This window comes from Panthera pardus, unplaced genomic scaffold, assembly GCF_024362965.1.
Source record: "Panthera pardus isolate Hobbes unplaced genomic scaffold, ASM2436296v1 HiC_scaffold_11, whole genome shotgun sequence".
Taxonomy (NCBI): Eukaryota; Metazoa; Chordata; class Mammalia; order Carnivora; family Felidae; genus Panthera; species Panthera pardus.
This window is the reverse complement of record NW_026526666.1, coordinates 99420251-99433893: the sequence shown is the minus strand read 5'-3', so window position 1 is coordinate 99433893 and position 13643 is coordinate 99420251. Positions and strand designations below refer to the sequence as shown.

Sequence of the window (13643 nt, the reverse complement as noted above, 5' to 3'; positions counted from 1 at the left end):
ACATGTGATATCCCTTCAGATGCCTGGCACACGGTGGCCGTTCTTAGCCCTCCTGGCTTCGTAAGCTGCCGTTCCCAAAAAGATAAGAGGTCGGATTTCTGATCCAACTCTCTTCTTAGGTCAGTAAAATGTTTACTAAGAGTTACTGTTGTTGGCCTTGGAGCAGGTGAAATCAGAGGTCAGCTCCAGCCTTGGCTGCATGGGTGTCTGTGTTTTGTCCTGGGTGCAGGGATCCTAACGGGCTTTCTGCTACAGAAATGCAGACTCTAGCAAAAATAATCGATTCCGAGAAGAGATAAGAATCATCGATTTTCTTTTCTCTTCTCCAAAGTTTGGGAGCCTCTGGTGGGACAGGTACTTGGGATTCCTACAGTGACCATTTCACCATCGAGACCTGCAAGGAGACAGACATGCTGAACTACCTCATCGAGTGTTTTGACCGAGTTGGAATAGAGGAAAAAAAAGCACCAAAGGTAATATGAAATAGATGCATTTGAAAAACCCACAAAAACCTGGTTATTTTTTGATAAATAATCATCCCTCCCGCCCTTCCAAGGAACGTTCATTTATTCGGTCAGGAAAATGGCTCTCAAGCACGCAATATGCACCAGGCACCGTACCAGGAGCTCGAGGTATATTAGGGAACAGAACAGACGGAGATCCCTACCCTCACGGAACTCGCATTCTAGTGGAAGGAAGAAGTGATGGGGGCAAGTGCCATTGCCTCCAGCGACTTAACAATAATTCCGATAATTACAATTTCCCCGATAATTTCCGAGAGCCTGTCGCAAGTGTAATAATCACCCGCGTTTATGGAGCGCCAACACTGTGCGAGGTCTACAGTAGTTCAGCTTCTCACTGTTTAGTGAGTTCAGGGTAGTCTAGTGTAAGATGGGTGTTGTTTTTACTGTCTCGGTAAGCAAACGAGCCTCAGGGACATTAATTGTCCGTAATCACATAAAAATTACAAAATTGGCTTTAAACTCTGGAAGCTATACTTTCTCTGCTGTTTCGTGCAGACTCTATTATTATTTCCTTCCCAGTTCACTGTCTGCTTCTAGTTTTCCAAACTAGTCCTCTTGTCCACCTGTTAGTTATGCTTGGGAAGGGCTTCCCCGGGCTTTGTTGCTCGTCACCATAGCAAAAGCAGAGAGCATGCGCACATCTGTGCGATCCCCCATTGGTCGCCCCGCACTTCTGCTCTTTCTTCTCCGACCGTAGATATCAGCGGAGGCAGCACACTTGGAGGTTAGGGTTACTCTGGTTGGTTCATTGTGAGTAAAGCAAGAGAAAAACACGCCGTTTCCTGGAGAGCGATCTCTTCTGACTCTTGTCAATTTTCAGCAGTGCAGCATTCTCTTGTTTGTTTGTGCAGCCCTGACCTGCGCCTTTCATTTCAGATGTGCAGCCAGCCAGCGGTCAGCCAGCTTCTGAGCAACATCCGCTCACAGTGCATATCCCACACCGCGCTAGTTCTACAAGGTTCCCTCACACAGCCAAGGTGGGCAGAACCGTACTTGCTCCTGTTAACAGGGAGAGGACCCTGTGCATCAGCGGACGTCAGGCTGCCCAGCCACCTTGCGCCACCTTGGATAATGCGCCCTCTCACCTGTAAAACAAAAGCGGTGACTTTGTTGAGGTCACTTTGACTAGGTGACCGCTAGGGTCCCTTCCCTTCTCTGAAACAGTGTGAAAAGAAAACAGGCCACTCTCTGTCTGCTTTCTTCATAGACCATTGTTGAAATACGTCAACGTCAAGGCAGGAAATGAGTATTTAGTTTAACAGCAGCTGCTTGAAATCAGGGGAGGTACTTGGAAAAGTGTGTAGGTCATCGCTTTCCGTATATCATACAATCGCTTTCTGTTATTCAGTGATAAACAAAAATGGTAGGATAGTTAATTGGGGAATCACCAAAGTATACTACATTATTCACTGATTGTTTCTGAGGGTCCCATAAAGGTTCAATATAGTTCAATAAAAGTATTTGCAGATTTCATGTATTTTCTGAAAAATATCTGAAGGAAACATGATGCAGAAATATCTAAGTTAAAAATGGCAAAGTTATAACATGTATTTGTTCTGGATGTTGTTCTGTTATTTTCTGTACCATAACCATATGTTTTTGAAACTTGTCACAAAGAAGGAAAAGGAAGGGGGTGCCTGGTTGGCTTAGTCAGTGGAGCATACACTCTGGATCTCAGACTCGTGGGTTTGAGCCCCATGTTGGGTGTAGAGATAAATAAATAAACTTCAAAAACAACAAAAAAAAAAAAAAAAAGAAGGAGGAGGAAATGGTTAAACATGTACCAAAACATTAAAAAAAATTCTATTAAAATTAATAAGAGTTTTTAAAAAGTCCTCAGCTACTGCTGATCTTTTCTTTTCAACTGGATGAGACATAAACAAGTAAAAGAGATGTATAAGGCTTCCTTTTCGGGGGTACTGCTTTATTTTTAAAGGGTCGAATGTAGGAAAAGATGGATTCTTTGAAACTTTCCATAGCCTCTCGCTAAAAAGACCAAAAAGGGATTATTAACAATGGGAAAGGTGATCTCTTGCCTAAAACCGTTACGTAGAGTATTTGGGAGATTCCAAGTTTGACTTTTGACTGGACACTTCCGCTGACGTGACAGCCCGTGTGCCGTGTTGTCACCCAGTGAGGAGCTGAGCCATCACAGTCCTTGTCTTTTCGTGGGTTGGCAGGTCCGTGCTCCAGCCGTCCTTCCTGGTGCCGTATATGCTCTGCCGGAATCTCCCGTATGGCTTCATGCAGGAGCTGGTGAGAACCACTCACCAGGACGAAGAAGTGTTCAAGCAGGTGAGGGTTTGTGAGTTCGTTACCGAAGCTTTTAGCCGAGGAGCTCCTGTGCTGATTTCTAAAGGCACCATATGTTGGAGACTTCTGTTTCTGACCGTGACCTGCATGCATTATTTGCTCAGAGAGCTCTACTTGAGCTTTCTTTCTTTCTTTCTTTCTTTTGTAATGTTTTATTTATTTTTGAGAGACATACTTGGAGTGTGAGCAGGGAAGCCGGGCAGAGAGAGAGGGAGACACAGAATCTGAAGCATACTCCATGCTGTCAGCACAGAGCCTGACGCGGGGCTCGAACTTGGGAACCGCAGGATCGTGACCTGAGCCGAAGTCGGACGCTTTCTCTCTTGAGATGAGTGGATTGACAGCTGCATTGTTCCAATCACTTGTCCACCTCAGTCAGTCAAGCATCGAGTGTCTTAAACAGTGCGTTAGTGCCATGGGAGGGAAGCACTAGCAGGCCCAGTCCCCGATTCCAAGGCTCTTTTAACACAAGAATACCGAGAGGTAGCATGAGACACAATGTGCGTTTGCCGGTCGAGTCATATTGGAAATTAGTTCACCGAGTTTACAGAAAAAGATCAGTAAGTCAGTGACTAAACTAGCTCCGTGGCAGTCTGCGCACCCATAGAATCTTCTGTCTTCTCACCACTAAACTGGGAATGAGATCTCATGTCTTGCTAATGACTTCTCTCATTAAGTAGTCATACAGTTTTTATATCTCGCCGTGTGAAGTCAAGTGAAAATGCAGATAGGGGATATTTTGTCATAAAGCTATTTATTTAGCCTCAAAGGTCTCTTCATGGTGGAACTTTGGCATCGCTCTTGGTGGTTGTTTTCCGGCCTGTGTTGTGAACACTTTGCCACAGCAACTTTCACACAAGCCACATCCCTTGATGGAGGGATTTTTAAGACATTTTCTTACAGTAGACTGTGTGATCATGAAAGAGTAGCTGTCATTGATAGGATTCCTTGTCATCTATTTTAATACCTAGTATTATTTGTCACTATTAATTTTAAGGCCTTTGAAATCTCAGGAATTGTGTTTTACCAGCTTCCCAAATATTAGTAAAGGATGAATCCGGGAGCCAAGCTCCCAGTTAGTATTGTGACTATGTCTGGAATTCCTCGAGTACTTTCCTTGGATGTGTCTGGAATTCCTCGAGTACTTTCCTTGGATGATGGTCTTGTTGACTTGCAGGAATACTTAACGCAGCATAGTGAGCTTTCTTTCTCTAGAAAGGTAAGCGAACTCTGTTGAAAGTAAATGGCTGTCTCGCGAGGTTCAAGCACACACTCTGGTGTGTGTGCGATGTGCACTAATTAGATTCCTTTTCCTCTTCTACGAGACCTCATTTGAGGAACCCAGAGTAGCTTTAGCTATATAAAACCAGCCCAGTGATCAAGGGCGTGGCGGGGGGGCTCAGTCAGTTAAACGTCCGACTCTTGGTTTCGGCTCAAGTCATGGTCTTACGATTCATGAGTTCAAGCCCTGTGAGGGGCTCTATGCTGACCGTGCAGAGCCTGCTTGGGATTCTCTCTCCCTCTCTCTCTGCCCCGCCTCTGCACTCACACATACCCTCTCTCTCCCTCTCTCTCAAAATAAATAAATAAACTTTAAAAAACATTTAATAAAAATAGAAAGGTATAACGTCAGCCCAGTGATCAGCTGACAGGGGTACTGTCCCTATTTTATTCTAAAGAAACTTACACAGAGTTAACGCAGTGACCTCTTTTTTTTTTTTTTTTAATTGAGATGAAATTCCCATAACATAAAATTAACCAATTCAGTGGCATTTAGTACATTCACAGTGTTGTGCAACCACTATTGCTTTTTAATCACAGCATTCTGATGCCTTTTCTGCCACTCAGTCTCGAACACTTCCTCTGTCTTACGAGTTACCTTGTATTTTTTCTAGAGAGAAATAAATGATGAGTGAGTGGACTTTGAATCACCAACAAACATATACCGCATAAACACCACACATACACCATACATAAAATCCATCAAAAAATAAAAATACATAAGTCACAAATACCATAATGCTTGACTATTTGAAAAATATTATACCTAAAAATACCTTGTCTACCGTAAATTAAATCCTACCTGCAGAAAAGGATAACTCTACTAGAAGGATAAATATGATAGCATTCTGGGGGACAAGTTTGAGAGTTTTCTAGTGACCAGTTGTGAAATTTATTTTTGGTGATTTGGGAACTTCAGTTTTGTTTTTTGCTTGATTGTAATTTTGTCATTTCCCCGACCCCACACCTAAGCTTCACCTGTCCGTGTTTAGCTAGCTTCCAACAGCACGTTACTTCTACCCTGATAGTTTGAGTTGCAGAAACTAGAACCATCTTTTCCAGAGCTGTCTTTTTATCTCAAGACACTCCACGGGCACTTTGTAATCCAGGGTACTTTTTTTTTTTTTTTTTTTTAATCCTGTGCTCCTTAAATGACACTGCTTGATACAATGGGACGAAATTAGTAGGAGAGGGAATTTGTCAGATTTTCTAGTGGCTTTATAGAATACTCCCATTTCAGCGTGTTGGCATCTGGATTGTCAGCTGTTGTTCATACCATTTTCTACTTAATGTTATTAGTCTGGAATCCCGGCCAACTCCCTAAGTGTGTCAATCAGTGAGCGCATTGTGACATTTGAAGATGAGTTGTACTGAGCAGATCTTACGTGGTGATAATGTGCCCTGGCATTAGTGATAAACGTGTAAAAATAAATACAGGTGCCCTCCTTAAGCTCTGATCTCACGTTATTGTATTAATTATACCACGCATGGAGGTAAGTCATTCTAATCAAGTTTTCTTTTATATCTTCAACATTTATCAACCGTCTTTTTACTCTGCATAATTAAAGTTAATATCACGATACTAAGATCCGTTACAGGTTTATTTTTCTTGTTCTCTTCAAAATAAATAGGGAGAGATGAGAAGAATCAGATGGAGGTGGGAGAGCGGCAGCAAAGACTTTTTCAAGATACTGATAGAGCTGGGAAAATATGGGAACATTTAGTCTAGCTTCTGTACAGATTACAGGTGCTTGGTAATCAGAAACCTATTCATTGCTGAGATGTACAGAATTGAGTTGATAAGGTGAGGACCCCTTGGGGACTCCTAGAACAGGCTCGAAAATTGTGAGTTTCTGCTGAGTCCCTCGGAGTCCTGCCAGAGAATTAGGACTCACCGAATCCTGTTACTTCTGGAAAATTCAGCTATATTACTTTATGGTTGGCCTCGTCGAAGGACAGAGCCACACACCATGGCTAGATACTAGACCCCTTTATAAACAAAACAGGTTTTCCCCGGGGAAGGTGGAAATGCTTGGGCATTCAGATTTGGCACTTTATTTAACATGCCTCCTGTTCTTACGTTTTCCTGAACTTACAGTTCTGATTTATTTTTTTTCTTACAGATCTTTATCCCCATTTTACAAGGCCTGGCTCTCGCTGCCAAAGAGTGCTCCCTCGATAGTGACTACTTTAAATACCCCCTCATGGTAAAACTTGGCTCTTTTTCTTTAAGCCATTCGTTAGATGCTTTTCTTCCAGATTATTTTAACGCACACTTTTCTTTCAGGTCCGCGATTAACCTTGTTTTCACATTTAAAACATGAAAGCATCGCGTTGGCCTTGCGGTGTTTGCTGTGAAGAGTTTTAGCGCTGGGACGTGTTCCGCCCATCCCAGCCCTAGACAGGAGTCGGGGACGCACCCTTAAAATGCACTTCCCCTTCTAGCGTAGCTTATGAAAATGACAATTCTGGGCGGTGTCCTTCTGATTCTCCTAACAGGCATATAATAACTGCAACGAAATTTTGTTACTGAAAAAATTTTAAAAAGCTATTACAAATTCAAATAAGAAGGTAGAGCTGTACTAGGAAAACTAGTCCAACTTTATGTAGTGACTTTCTACGGAAAAGCCTCAGTAGTTTTCTTGTTTATCTTCCCCGTTCCCTTCAAGCTTCATGTGGGAGACAGATCCGCTCGTCTCTGTAAGGTACTTAAGAGCAAGCGTTGAGTCACGGACAGAACTTTCCTCTAGATTCCCATCGAGGGCCTTGATTGTTGTGAAAACAGCTAGAACCAGGTAGAAAAAAAAGGCGGGGGCGGGGGAGGCTCTTCTCTGAATTTGCTTCTTGGAAATTTTTGGAGAAAACTACCCTGATGTCTATTTTTCACTCTAGAAATATGAAGGAAAAAGGATCAAAATACGAAACGAGCCAACTCTATGAATAAATACAACCTTGTGTAAGCCAAGGCCCTGGTTACACTGGTATTTTTACTGGAGTTGTTCCTTTTACTCATTCTTCCTACTGACTTAATTCCATTTGCCCGTTAACTCGGTACCCACCGAGGACCTATTCTGTGCCAGATACCGGGGCTGCTTAGACAAGGTGCCCCTCTGCGAGTTGCTCCTGACCTACTGCAAAACTCAAGTCCACAACAGCACAATCAGATAATCACACCGTGATAAATGCTAACACGGAGGGTACACGAGGGGTGCAGTGATCTCTTTCAATACAGCAATTTTAGTATGTGTGCTTAATCAAAACTGAGCTAAAAGTCTTAAGTGCTGGGAAATCAGAAGGTGAAATGGGAATTCTTAGTTTTAAAAATAACCTTGAATGGCTACATGTCAAGGCTCTTTCCACTGCACATGCTATTCATGTTTCTAATAAAATTCTGTTTATCCTTATGCACTTTCCTCTCTGTGCCAGATAAAGGGAAGTGAGATCATCTGATTGTTTGAGTTCAGTGATGAAATGAGTGCACATTAATTATCACTCTATTATGTAAATGTTCCTTCGTGGAACTGTGGGCTTTTCTGTTGGGGACTGATGTGGCTTGATGTTTCGGTAAGGAGCTTTTAGTGTCAGATATCAACAAAACGTTCTTGGTCAAAAGACAAAGGCCTCCATTATGACAGACAATAGTTTGATTTTATACCGTTAGTGCTGCTCGGATGGCCATGAGAGTGCGGTGCAAGGAAGGACAATGGGGGCAGGAAGAGGAAGACCGCTGCAGCTAGAATCAGAAACAATCGTGATTATTCTCTGGCTCAGCGCATCCCTGCGTTGCCGTACCCTGGAATCAACTGGGGATCTTCAAAAAATACCGCCACCCGGCTCCTAGCCGAGATTCCCCCCCATCATGGGTGTGGTGAGGGTGGGGCGTGGCATTGGGCTTTTCCATTGGGCGTGGCATTGGGCGTGGCATTGGGCATTGATCAGCTTCCCAGGTGATCCTCTTGTGCGGCACCATGTGGGAACCCCTGTGCTAGGCACTGAGAGCTTTTCCTTTGCGGTAGCTCTCTGAGCCTCAGTGGCACCTCGAGGCACATCGGCGCCTAAGTGCGTCGACTCAGAAGCTTCCATTGACTGGTTTAGCAACTTGTGTAGCTCTCTTCAAATCACAGAAGATTAAGCTCACTGTTAAAGTAGCATTTGACTGGAATACTATGGCCATGTTAAACTGTGTTCATGCCCCTAAAAACAATTTTTCCTGCTTCCCTAATGTGAGAATGATTGGAGCTCCAAAGGAAAGTGTTGGAGTTCTCAAAAACATCAGAGATCTTGAAACCATGTAATACTTTTATTTTTTTTTTCCATGTAATAGTTTTAAATATGTTCTGAATTTGGTTGCTTATTTAGATTGTAATTAGTTGTAGTGCCAATTAGCACTGGAAAGAGTGGTCATCTAAAGTTTACGAAGCATGTCTTTTTTGACATGGAGAGATGTTAAGTGAAAACATCATTTTTTTATAAAAATATACACATTTATCTCCGTGTGTGTGTGCACAGGGTAAGCTATTAACTAAGATATCGATAGAGGGTAAAGTTTAGGAATGATTCTTAGCTTCATTTTATATTTCTGTTTTATCTGAAGTTTTTACATTGAGCGGGAATTAACTGGTTCATCAGAAAAGCGGTGAAGCTGTTAGTGTTTTGGAAGGAATGCATATAAATTTTTAGCAGCATTAAAGCTGTGCCTTGATATTACACGTGGCAGTCGGTTTAAGGTGAAATACGCTTAAGCGACCCTTTCTGATCTTATTTCTAGGCTTTAGGTGAGCTCTGTGAAACCAAGTTTGGGAAGACACACCCTGTGTGCAATTTGGTGAGTGCCCTCCTAACGGACTTCCATATATTCGGGGGATGTCTAACTCAGAAGATCTCCCTTGAGTAACATTATCTGAAAGACATCGCTGAGAGGACATTTAGATGAGATGTATGTAGGTAGCACATCCGGGGCGGCTCGCAGCGGTTCAGTCAGTTAACCCTGCACGTGACTGCCTGGGATGGTGTTCTTTATCTTCCTTTGTGGTTTCTGTAGAAGTATGGTGCAACTAGGAAAGCAAGTCCTATGGAAAACTTGACCTGGCCTTTGAGAGTGGAGGAGTAGCTCGTCTGAACTCTGTCGAAGAGCTTCTTGAAACATAAAAGTTCAGAGACTATCTTGTAAAAACGTAGAGGGGTTGGAGGCTTCTCCTCCTCCATCGGAGACGAGAAAATACCAACGGGGTTCCTAGCACATTGTGAGCTTTGGGTTTTTGTGTGTTCGCTGTCAGCCGTCGTACTGGTGGCTGAGAGCCGGCTGAACAGGTTGGCTGGGGAGAACTCCGTTCCTTACGTTTTCCCCTCACTTGCCGACTTAGCAGCTTGATTCGCTTCTTCCTTTTTTTTTTTAAACGTAGGTTGCTTCTTTGCCGTTGTGGTTGCCGAAATCCTTAAGCCCTGGCTCTGGGCGGGAGCTGCAGAGACTCTCTTATTTGGGGGCTTTCTTCAGTTTCTCAGTCTTTGCAGAAGATGATGTAAGTACGGTGGCCATTTGCACTCGGCTGCTCTTGTGTTGAGATCCCTGCCTACATGTATGTTGTGTACGGGTTGAATTGTTTCCCTCTCTTTCCAGGCTAAGGTGGTTGAGAAATATTTCTCAGGGCCTGCCATTACCCTGGAAAACACTCGCGTGGTTAGCCAATCACTGCAGCACTACTTGGAGCTGGGAAGGGTAGGTGTTTGAAAATTGCATTCAAAGGATGAGTGAAAGAGAAGTTGCATGTCAGTAACCTGTGCCCTGGATGAGAACTGTCGCAATACTATGTGGCATCACGGGGTACTGGCTCTGAGGTTAGTGGCCATGCTGTCTCTCCAGCTTGTCCTCAGGCCTTTAAAATACGAGACTGAGCGAGCGCTGTTAGTTTGCATATGCTCCTTGATGACCCAAGTATAGTGTGTGTCCCAAGTATAGATCAATGTGTCTTCAGTTCTGAAACTTTAGCAGCAAAATTCTAGGCTGACGATAGCATCATTAAGGTAATTTTGATCCTATCCCTCAAGGAAACGGCGAAGGCTATTTTATTACAACTGTAACTCCTTCCCCCCACTCCGTAATCCGCTTCCACGCGAATCGTCTTGACACAGTTGAATTTGGGCATTTCTGTTCCTCTTGTAGTCAGCTCCTCCTAACGTGAGTGGAAAGAGTAGAGGAGAGAAAGGGGGAAGAAGCCTAGCTGTTCTTTAGGTCAAAAGGAACAATTTATTAAAGTAAAGTTTTAATTTTTTTCTTCCTTTTAAAAAAATAACTTCAGCAAGAGCTCTTCAAGATTCTGCATAGTATTTTGTTAAATGGTGAAACCCGCGAGGCGGCTCTCGGGTACATGGCAGCTGTGGTCAATGCCAATATGAAGAAAGCGCAGATGCAGGTAGGACTCCGAAGGACTTTTACTTCTTGGTGTAATTCATTCACCTAACCTGTGTTTACTCGGAAACAACACCAGGCACTGTTCTGGCAAATGGAGACGCAGTGTTGAGCAAGATAGAAGAGCTTCCTGCCTCTGTGGAGCTTACGTTCTCCAAGCTAAATGGTAGACACATAAACATATTATCTCGGGCCGTCCTAGAATCCGTGAAGCAAGTAAAGCAAGGTCGAGGATTGAGAGTAACTGGACGTACCAGGAGGAAGGTATGGGAGTGATTTTTGATCAGGTAGTGGGGAAGACCCTTCTAAGGAGGTGCTGTGTGATCAGAGACCTGACTCGTGTGAAAGTCAGCCATCACAAGGCTGGAAAAAGAGTTTTCTAGACACGGGTGAAGCACCAAAGGTGGGAATGAACTAGCTTCGGAACAAGCTGCACGTGCAGACGTCAGTGACTGAGAGTGTACAGGAAAGAGAATGGCGGGTCATGGGCTAGCGGGATGGGCAGAGGCTCCCTCAGACCAGGGCTGACGTGGTAAGAGCCGGAATGGGAAAACACTGGAGGCTTTTGCGGCAAGGAAGCCACCAAATGTGCTGTGGGAGGAGGGACAGAAGCAGACCCGCGGCAACCAATTACCAGGTTGTAAGCGTACCAGATCTGGTGAGGAGACTGGTGGCTTGGACGACTTTGCAAAGGTAGAAAAGTTAGAAGGGCATCCTTCCTCTATTATTTATAAGTAAGGAACGAAAGGTGTGACCTTCCTAACTCAGAAGAAGAAACCGGTTTAGAGAACTGCATGAGACTGCCTGGGCTTCCTGCCGTAGCCCCACCATTTACTAACCTGATGGTGGGACCTTAGATAGTTATTTCTCTGTGTTTCAGTTTCCTACGTGCTAAGTGGGAGTAATAATAGTACCTAACTGTGGATTTAGTATCTGTAAAGCTGTTAGAACAGTGCCTGGTGCACCGTGGACACTCAATGGATGTTAACTACCATTATTACAATTATTCTATTACTGATACAGGACTTGGCTAATGATGTTGACCAGAGAACCGATTAGCCAAATGGTAGTGAGCAAAACTAGGGATTTGATGCTCTTGGGGGAAAATAAAGAAGAGAAAGGAAGCAACATATATTATGTTTCTACTTAATTAATTTTGAGGATCTTGGGCAAGTCACTTAACTTCTCTGAGCCTTAGTTTCCCCCTCTGTAAAATGGGAATGACAGTGGCGCTGACTTCCAAGGGCTGTTCTGAAGATTCAGTGAGAGGATGTATAAAATGCTTCACGTATGATTAATACTCCAAAGAGCACCTGCTAGTAGAAGGACAGTGGTGACGATACTTGTCCTCTCTTCGACTTTGGGGTGAATGTCCGGTCTCCTTATAAAGTTGTGCCCAAATTTCCATCTAAATCATTGTTTTAAATCGCCCCCCCCTTTTTTTTTTGTATTTCACAGACAGATGATAGATTGGTATCTACAGATGGATTCATGCTGAATTTCCTTTGGGTGCTGCAGCAGCTAAGTACAAAGATCAAGTTAGAGACGGTGGACCCCACGTATATATTCCACCCAAGGTGTCGGATTACTCTTCCTAATGACGAGACGAGAGTGAACGCGACTATGGAGGACGTGAACGACTGGCTGGCTGAACTTTGTGAGTGACGCACACGTTCATTATTAGACCGTTAAAGCGCCACCCTTTTATTTGAAAAATTGTTTTCTGTTTAAAAAAAATTTTTTTTGATGTTTATTTATTTTTGAGAGAGAGAGAGAGCGAGCAAGCAGGAGAGGGGCAAAGAGAGAGGGAGACCAGAATCCAAAGCAGGCTCCAGGCTCTGAGCTGTCAGCACAGAGCCCAATGGCGGGGCTTGAACTCACGAAGCAAGAGATCATGACCTGAGCGGAAGTCAGTCACTTAACCAACTGAGCCACCCAGGTGCCCCTGAAAAATTGTTTTTAACTTATTTTATTTGGATGCTAGTGATTCCTCACAAATTGTTATTTTTTCTCCAGAAGATGAATTTATGAGTCAGAGATACACAGTAAAAATTAATGCAGTAAAAAAGTTCTTGATTTACCCAAATAGAAACACAGAGCAACTGGAAGGAAATGTACTCACAGTGAAACAAAAAAGAAGTAATACAATAAAAATGATAGTGGAGACCTAATTATTATATAGAGTTTGCATATACCAATTAAAGTTCTCATGAAATATTCATAGATCTTGACGAATTGATGGTATTAAAATAGGAATATCTTCAAGGTGCTACGATTGTTGATCTTATTTCTTTGTTAGAAAACATGTCAATGACAGATGTCAAAACCCTTTGGCATTTATTTTTTCACGTATTATAAAATCGTTCATGGAATAGGAGAGAGATTCCATGCTTACCCGGCAGCATCATGATCAGGTGTGTGTACATGTTCCAGAAAAACATTGTTTTTTAAGTTTATTTATTTATTTAATTTTGAGAGAGAGTGAGAGGGAGAGAGAGAATCCCAAGCAGGCTCTGCACTGTCAGTACAGAGCCCGTTGCAGGGCTAGAACTCACGAATCATGAAATCATGACCCAAGCCGAAATCAGACGTTTAACCGACTGAGCCACCCAGGTGCCCTTCCAGAAAAACATTTAAGCTACAATAAGAATTAAACAGGGGCACCTGGGTGGCTCAGTTGGTTAAAGGTCCGACTTCCTCTCAGGTCATGTTCTCACGGTTCGTGAGTTTAAGCCCTGCATCAGGCTCTGTGCTGACAGCTTGGAGCCTGCTTTGGATTCTGTGTCACCCTCTCTCTGCCCCTCCCTCACTCATGTTCTGTCTCTCTCTCACAAGAATAAATAAACCTTAAAAAAAAAAAAAACAACTAAGTATATGATGAACAATAACATTAGTATTTTTTAATTATTAAAAACATTTTTTTAATATTTATCTTGGAGAGCGAGAGACAGGGAGTGAGTGGGGGGCGGGGCAGAGAGAGAGGGAGACACAGAATCTGAAGCAGGCTCCAGGCTCTGAGCTGTCAACACAGAGCCCAACGCGGGGCTTAAACCCACGAACCGTGAGTTCAGTGACCTGAGCTGAAGTCCAACACTTAACCAACAGAGCCACCCAAGCAC

At 43.3% G+C, this 13643-nt stretch overlaps 1 protein-coding gene across 1 annotated transcript in view; it reads left to right on the top strand.

Annotated features, from left to right (window-relative positions):
• UBE4B (ubiquitination factor E4B) overlaps window positions 1-13643 on the top strand; it is a 121579-nt gene that overhangs the window by 73513 nt on the left and 34423 nt on the right. Inside the window, 9 exon segments of the mRNA XM_019461341.2 lie at window positions 332-473; window positions 1401-1501; window positions 2705-2819; window positions 6242-6325; window positions 8887-8943; window positions 9521-9637; window positions 9736-9834; window positions 10415-10528; window positions 11983-12181. Coding sequence (XP_019316886.2) covers window positions 332-473; window positions 1401-1501; window positions 2705-2819; window positions 6242-6325; window positions 8887-8943; window positions 9521-9637; window positions 9736-9834; window positions 10415-10528; window positions 11983-12181 — 1028 coding nt within the window.